At 41.2% G+C, this 8,569-nt stretch overlaps 1 protein-coding gene across 1 annotated transcript; it reads left to right on the top strand.

Moving 5' to 3' along the window:
* The first annotated feature begins 2,549 nt into the window (after positions 1–2,549).
* Positions 2,550–8,188, top strand: gng7 (guanine nucleotide binding protein (G protein), gamma 7). The gene is given in 3 exon segments (NM_001017133.2): positions 2,550–2,563; positions 5,209–5,329; positions 6,797–8,188. Coding segments are annotated over 2 exon segments (207 nt in total). The 5' UTR covers positions 2,550–2,563; positions 5,209–5,248; the 3' UTR covers positions 6,923–8,188.
* The last annotated feature ends 381 nt before the right edge of the window (positions 8,189–8,569 follow it).

Raw genomic sequence — 8,569 nt, 5'->3', positions numbered from 1 at the left:
AGCAAAAGGTCTGTGCAGAAGTGAAGGATAAGCAGAGGGATGATTCTGAGGTTTCAGCTGCAGATTGTTGTTAACTATGTATATGGCAAAGATTGTCCTATTAATGTGAACTGTTAGATTTTTAAATGTTGTACAACAAAGTTAATAGGATTGTTTTGCCTCCAATACGTATTAATTTATCACAGAGAAAAAGGAAATCATTTTAATAATTGTTATTATTTGATTAAAATGGAGTCTACAAGAGATGGCCATCTTTTAATTCAGAGCTTTCTGGATAATGGGTTTCCAAATAACATATCCCATACCTGTATAAAGTCCAGATTCAAATATAAGTTAATTTAGAAAGCTGTGCACATTTTAACTAGGCCACTGTGTTACAAATGTGACCTTGTACATTAATTTATACAAGTGTGGATTACCTTTTAACCTAAATATTTCCATACAGTTTTAGAAATCTTGCTGGGAGCAAGTGGCAAACCTGCAATGAAGGCTAAAGGGATGATCTGTGACTCAGCCTCCTAATGTCATGGCATCTGGGTCAAATCCATTTGGGAATGTAAATAAAATTAGGAAAGCTAAGGAAACACCTTCCTTCTTTCACATGCACAGTTTATAAAGACTGAAGTCTCAGTAAAAACCAGTGCATCATACAGAAATCAGTACAGGTATGGGACCCGTTATCCAGAATGCTCAGGACCTGGGGTTTTCCAGATAATGGGTCTTTCTGTAATTCGGATCTCCTACCTTAAGTCTGCTAATAAAATTATTTAAACAGTAATTAAACCCAATAGGATTGTTTTTGCTCCAATAAGGATTCATTATATCTTAGTTGGGATCAAGTACAAGGTACTGTTTTATTATTAGAGAGAAAAAGGAAACCGTTTTTTAAAATGTGAATTGTTTGATTAAAATGGAGCCTATGGCAGATGGCCTTTCTGTAATTTGGAACTTTCTGGATAATGGGTTTCCAGATAAGGGATCCCATACCTGTATCTGTATTTATGCTGGGCCACTTCCAAGGACCCTTGCCTACTGTAGAGCTGCATCTTTAGCGATGTGGCCGTTTATGCAGGTCACCAGCCGGCTGCAAGAAGCTTTCTACAAAACCCATTATGGCAGCTGATAGGGAAGGATTTACCCCCCTTCTACTCCCAAATTGGTGCAGTTGCACAAACTACATTGCATGTGTACCAGTCATCAGGTGGTGTAATTGGACTTTACTGTTCCCGACAACAGATTTAATTTAGGGCCCCAAAATATTCTAAAGTTGACCTATTCTACCAGGATTTATTAAAACTGTTTATTCACTAGGACCTCACTGGGCCCTCTACACTCCTGCGCCCCTCTGCAAACACAGGGTCTGCTTCCTCTGTAGTTACATTTGAATGTCTCAGCCACTGTGCTTTCAAATTGGGTCAGACTGGGTTCGTGGGAAAAAAAAACCCGGGTGGGATCTGGGAGTGGGGGATCAGTTTGCAGCAGCTAAAAAAGTAGGTAGGTTGAGGGGTGGGGGCACACCTGAACTGGCAATCTGTGAATTCTGGCAATTGCAAGGGGGTTGCTGCATGATGCCATAGACAAGGGGTCCTCAAACTATGGCCCCCCCAAGGTCATTTACCAGGCCCTCGGCCCCAGTGCATCACATCGCCGTGCAGCGTCCTTAGCATCGGCTGGTATGACACAGTGATATGATGGGCTGGGGCCAAGGACTACAGTGAGGCAGGTAGCCAGTGAGGACGCAGCATGGGCGGGCCGTAGTTTGCCCCCCAATAGTCTGAGGGACCAAGAACTTGCCAACCCTGTTTAAAAAGTTTGAGGACCCCTGCTATAGACAGTCATTATTTTGTGGGCTGCTACTGGTTTGAACCTCTGTGTACCTGAAACGCCAGGGCCTATTTTGAATCCCAGCCCAGAGCTGGTTAGTGGTCTCCAATGCTGAGCCCCAAACACCCCAGTTTGACAATGCTGAAAGCATTCATTCTGCTTTCTAAGGATTATTTTACATATGTGTCGCACAGCATTTTTACCAGAATTATTACTATCCTTGGTTAGAAACAGAACCCTGCTAATGTGCATCCCTATTTTAAATAACCTTCCTTATACAAAACCGTAAACTCACGTTCTAAAGCAGATCTGTTCTGAATTTTTATCAATTACTCCCAAGTCCAAGCCCATAGGGCTGCACTGACTTATGTGACATTTTTTTTATTAAAATCACGTGGACCGGTGAATGTATGACCCTCTGCATGAAAGAGTTGGACAACACAAGTCTATTTGAAGAAAATCGCCCTCGGATAACTGAAAGTGTCCCGTATGCATAGAGCACATTCCTGACACGAAGGTCAGCACCTCAACCCGCCTCCCACTCAACCCACACCCTTTCGCTCGCAACCCTCCGCCATCTTTATAGGCTGGAGCTGACCTAATGACGTCGTCGTAGGGGGAGGGACCGGATTATGACGTTTACCAGAGGGTAGGGGCCCTGCCTGATTTCTGCCCAACTACCCACCCGAACGCCGACGTGTGGCCCGGTTTTTTCCACCGGAACTCGACCGGCCTGCAGGTAAACCTGGGTTCTGCAGGTTTCGGCCCGAGCAGTGCACCATTAGTGTATTTTAGCAAATGTTTCCTGATATACGTGTACACCGTGATTTAAAAAAGCCTGGCATAACCAGCTTATCGAACTGTATTCTTGGCTGAAATATTGATGCTTTGTTAAAACCTTGTATTGACACCCTTCGGTGGTGCCCCACCATTATAGCAAGGGAGGTTGGCTGTTCCTGCTGACTGAGACACCATTGCTGGGAATGGCATTGATTCCCTTTTAGGCATCGGTGTTGCTTTGAGCAGCAAATTGCACATAAACGCAGTATGTGCAGTGACACTTCGGTACCAATATGTCTCTTCTGCTGTGCATGTATATTTGCTTTGTAATAACTGAACGTGTGGCCCATTTGTATTAAAGTGGGAGTCTAAGCCTAGTGATATTAGCTCACCTTTATAATTACATCCCAAGCACATTATAGGCTTCACGTGTAATACAAGGCATTAGGCTGTTTATTTAGTAAGCGAGTTCCACCCAGATATTTGGGGAATGTGATGTTAGTGCATATTTAGCTTGCTACTTCCTGACATTATATGCAATAAAAGGTGAAAGAGAAAGGGCAAGAGGCTGGCACTAGAGACAACATTTTCATTCTACCTGGTGATTTACTCATTGGCCTTAATAACTCTGCACCCTGAGTAGGTTTTGGCAAGTCAATTCATTTTGTAATTCTGTGTTTACATTAACTCTCTGGGAAGGTGGAGCAGTGGCGGAAATCAAGCTGGTTTAGATTCCATAGGAAATATTTGTAACTTCCCAGCTCCCTGTGTTTTACAAAACAATACACCCCTGCCCACGCGCTGCTATAGGGAATGTTGTTTTTGTGTTGTCAGTATCTTTGAATTCTTATAGATTATGGATTTCAACCTATTAACTCTTTGCTTTTATTGACATAACGCCAAAGCTGTTCATCACCACCTAAGGACCATGGGGTGTTTGTGTGCACACTTAAGTGTCACAGATTTTCTAGTCCAGTTAGTGGTGTGCGGGTTGACCCAAAACCCACAGGCCTATGCCTAGGTTTGCCTGATATTTTACCAATCTGTTCAGTAAAAATGATGCAGTGTTACTAAAAGAGAACTGAAAATATAGGAAGGCTGGTATTGTTTTCAGAAAAGGTGGTAACCCTAGCTCAGACGGGCTTGGGTTAAAATTTGGGCACCCACTGCAGGTTTGGGTGTGGGTTAGACTGGGGAGGTACACTCCTCCTTGGCTTCAAGAGATTCTAGCAACATTCTCACTCTTGGATCCAGAGGCATGCACAGAAGTAGCAAGGAAATTGGGTATGGGTTGCTTGTGGGTCCTACAGTAGTTACCTGGATTGGATACAGGTAAAGGGTTGGGTAAAGGTTGAGTTTTTCCTCACTGGCACATCCCTGATTTCAGACTATTCACTGAGTTGAGGTGGCTATACCACCTATAAGACCAATAAATGCTGCTGCTTTCTGAAATTGGCCAGATATCAGGTAAGTTAGACACTACAGCATTGGCACATTGTTTCTGTCCTGTCCTGGAAAGCCTGTTGTGCTTGTTTGGGGGGACCTCACAAAATAAGGAAATTTTATTTAGTGCTAAATTTTCCTTTACTTTTTATGCTAAAGTTCTTCCTTGCAGATCCTGCAGAAAAATATAATAGGGATGCACCAAATCCAGGATTCGGTTCAGGATTTGGCCTTTTTGGCAGGATTCGGGCAAATCCATAGTCCTGGCCAAAAAAAATCCAAATCCTAAAAATCACGGTAGTTGTAACCCTTCTAAAACCTAATTAGCATATGCTAATAAGGATTCTGCTGAATACAAAAAAGTGGATTTGGTGCATCCCTATTTAATATGGCTTTTCTGTGTTAAATTACAAGAAAACACTGATGCACTGGGATATGCCAAAATGTCAAATCCAATCACTTGTCAAGTTTTCCTCAGGCCCAGGGAGAAAAAAAAAACAAACACCCATAGCCAGTTACCCTATTCCCAGGTGTCATTGGCTTGGGCACATGCAGTACAGTAACATTTTCTGATTTTACTGTTATGCACTTGCACAAGTGTAATTCCTTGCTGGGGACATCTGAGAAAGATAAGAAAAATGTGCTGTTTGGTTTTTTCTTCTCCTGGACTGATGCAGTCTTAGGGCTGTGACACACAGGGAGATTTGCCGAAGTCGGCGAAGTTTCCTCTCAAGGCGACTTCGGCAAATCATGGAGCCACGTATGCCATCCCACTGATTTACATTTTAGCTAGTGGGATGGCATTGCGGGGAGATTAGTCGCCCGCGACAAGGGAGATTTGTCGTGGCGCGACCAATCTCTCCGTGTGTTACAGCCCTTAAAAGGAGCACTGGTGTATAAACTTAGCAACTCTATTTACTGATGGGGTGAGGGTGATGTCTACCATTTTCGCAACCCCAGTGAATCCACTTTTCCATCTCCTTTAAGCTGAATAGGCCTTGCAATTTTTGAACTTCACCACTGTATGGTGGGTGCAGATCTATCCTGGACCAAAATAACCAGAGTTTAAAAAAAAAAAAAAAAATATTGCCGTGGAAGTAAAAACACGCAATTTAAATGTTTTATTTAACTATGTGTAATTTTAATTTTTTACTTTCACAGGCATTTCTCACATTTGTGGCTAAAGAACTGATGGCAAATCATGTCAACCTCTAATAACATAGCACAGGCTCGGAAGCTGGTGGAGCAGCTGAGACTTGAGGCTGGAATAGAGAGAATTAAGGTACTACATGTAGTCGGTTTTGGGGTAATGTAGTTACATTTTGTTGGCATGGGTTACTGGACAAGGGAGAGTTTACCAATGAGAAGTTTGTCTACACTGTTCTAAGTGTACAACACCAGAAAATGTTAGCAGTGGTTTGCTTAATGGGCATGTCAACCCCAAAAATAATTTTTTGCCTAATAAAAGAAAACATAATTCTAAGCAACTTTCCAATATCAATTTATTAAAAATTATTAGTGCTTTAGACGTTATTTGTAAATGTAATTGCTGTAGAAAGCAGCATTTGCGGAACTCCTGGTTGTTACTTTTTAAACAATGTTGCAAGTTCCAGTCTCCTCCAGCAAGACAGATCTATCAGTCTTTTGCCTTGGGTTACATTGTTTCAAGAGTCTGATCCACCAGGGCAGAGAAAGGACAGACAAACACTGCTTTTAGAGGGGAAGGAAAGGCTAAGTCACTTGGGGGTACACTCCTTTACGGCAGGGCTGTCCAACTGGATACAGGCTGGATGTGGCCAAAATGTTAGGCACCCCCAAGTGACTTAGATCGCTTACCTTGTACCCTGGGCTGGTGCCCCTGTTAGGAGAAAAAAGCACCAGCCCAGGGTACCTGTAGGAAGCGCTTCCTCCTTCCTTTCTCTTCTGCCGGCGAAATCCGTCGGCCGGCGCATGCGCAGTAGAGTGAAAAGCCGACTTTGTTGTTTAATTTCGGCTTTTCACTCTACTGCGCATGCGCGCGCAAGCGAAAAGGAAGGAGGAAGCGCTCGCTGCTACCCCGGGCTGGTGCTGTTCTCTCCTAACAGGGGCACCAGCCCGGGGTAAAAGGTAAGCGATCTAAGTCACTTGGGGTTGCCTAACATTTTGGCACCCCCAAGTGACTTAGCCTTTCCTTCTCCTTTAACAGCAGTTATATATACAAATAACTAAAAAAAAAAAAACATTGCAAATGTGTAATGAATGTATATTGCAAAGTTGCTTAGAATTAAGTTTTATTAGACAAAAAATTAATTTTGGGGTTGACCACATTGTTCCCTGATTACTTCTGTAAAAGTGTATGAGCTATAAGTAATGTCTATGGGGAAAAGACACATTATTTTATCATTTATGATCCATGTGTTTTACATCAAGTTCATAGTTACTTATGTAGGCTTACCACATTGTATGCAGTTCCAGCTGCCATAGTTTCTCCGGTGGGATGGTAGTTCGGGGAGATTAGTCGCCCGTGACAAGGGAGATTTGTCGCGGGCGACTAATCTCCCCGTGTGCCAGAGCCCTAAATGCCTCTGAAACTGAGAAGGGCTTTTTTTTGAGCATGACTTAAATAGCCCAATTTATATGATGGGATGTAAATGTTTAAATATGAGTAAATAAATCATAATTCATGGTTTCAACTATCAACGGTCATTTCAGGAAACATTTATTCTCACATATTAAATATTGATGTATTCCTTTGCTTTTGGTCCCTTAGGTCTCCAAAGCTGCTGCAGACCTTATGAACTACTGTGAGCAACATGCCAAAAATGACCCTCTGCTGGTTGGAGTGCCAACTTCAGAGAATCCATTTAAAGATAAAAAGCCATGCTCCATCTTATAAATGTCAGTTTCTGGACACCTCTGTGGTTCTCAGACCAGCTATAGATGTGTGATGCAAATATTTGGATCAAATCCAGTTTTATTAGTAACCTGCAGTTAACTCAGATTGCTTAATGTTTTTGCAAAGTGCAAAACAAAAGAAAGAAGAATTGCATATACAAGGACCAGACCCTTAAAAAGATTTCGAAAAGGGTTCCATTGTGTTGTGGTCATTAAGATGGCAAATGAAGTAACTGGTGTGTTAGCGTGTTAGTTTCTTTTCTGTTTTTTTTTTTGTTTTTTTTTTAATTTCTCTTGTATGTGTGACCAAGGAAAGCTGGCAGTAATGTGTTTTACAAGGGTTTACAGCCCATAAATAGGTCAATTATCTTTTGTACTAATTTAATTACAATAATAACAAAATTATGATCCTTGTATGAGCACTCTCAAATCATGTGCAGGCATTGTCATAATTATTTCATCTTCAAGCAAAAAAGTGAAGAAATGTTCAAAGGGGGCAACCTTAAATTCAATGTGTATTGCTGTATGAGAGTGTGATTTATATTCTTCTTAATGAAATCACCTTATGTATTTACATTTAAAGCATCACTGATTATAGCCTTTTTGTAGTTGTTGTAACACTTAGAATTTATTCATAGTGTGCCAAGAATTTGCTGTAGCTGCATACAGCAGAGTGTTTATGATTGTGTGACGGTCTGGAACTTAGTCTTCCCTGTACTGCTCTTTAAGTATCGGGTATATCGACAGTGCATTGGAAAATCTCCACATTGTACATAAATATGGTACTCTAGGGTGACTTGCCAGGTTCTAATGTGCGAAATGCATGGGAATATTTCCTTAGTTCGATGTTTAGATATACAAATGAGATAAATGGTACATGTTAATTCTGCTGTAGGTGCTAGTGGTATGTTTTTTGTTTTTTTTTTTGTGTAGAGGTGAGTGGGAGAGGCAAAATTTGTTTTGAATACCAAGAATATTTGTTGTTCTTTTTAGTTAAAAAGGGGGCTTAGGATTCCCCTAAATACTACTGCTGCCGTTGGGTGTTATGGGCCAAACTATGTTTATCTCTAGGGATTTTGCTGGAGCAAGAAGAAAGGAAGATATATGCCACAGTCAGTTGACCTGGTGGATTATTTTCTGTCTTGGTTTATAATGTTTTGTCCAAGCTGCTGTTAACTATACATAAATGGAAAAATCCCTGTTGTTTAATGGAGCTTTTCATCATATATACCAATGAAATTAATAAATCAAACAATCAGTGTTCCAACTTGAGTTCATGATGCCATCTTGCTACAATTCGCATGGTGTGGTAGCAATATTGCTTAGCTTGCTTAAGAGGCACTCACTGGAGTTTTCACTTTACTTCTTTTAAAACTTCATAGGAAGGTAGTGTACAAAGAGATGGTTGTTTTTTTCCAGACCCCATTTAAGCTGTAAATAGTGTTTATAAAACACAGACTTGATTGTATTTACCTTTACTCTAAATCTGCACATAGCAGGGTAAATTAGGGAAGTGTTTGGTTGGTGAGGAAGGACTCCACATGGCATATTCCTCTGTTACCTTGGTGCTATTGAGACTAGTAGGCATACCTACTAGTAAGGAATGTCATTCCTGCTTTTATACAACCCTCTGTTACATTTTGATGAA

The sequence above is a fragment of the Xenopus tropicalis genome, chromosome 1 (genome assembly GCF_000004195.4).
Source record: "Xenopus tropicalis strain Nigerian chromosome 1, UCB_Xtro_10.0, whole genome shotgun sequence".
Classification (NCBI taxonomy): domain Eukaryota; kingdom Metazoa; phylum Chordata; class Amphibia; order Anura; family Pipidae; genus Xenopus; species Xenopus tropicalis.
Note: the sequence above shows the minus strand (reverse complement) of the source record. Positions and strands in the feature narration are given on the sequence as shown.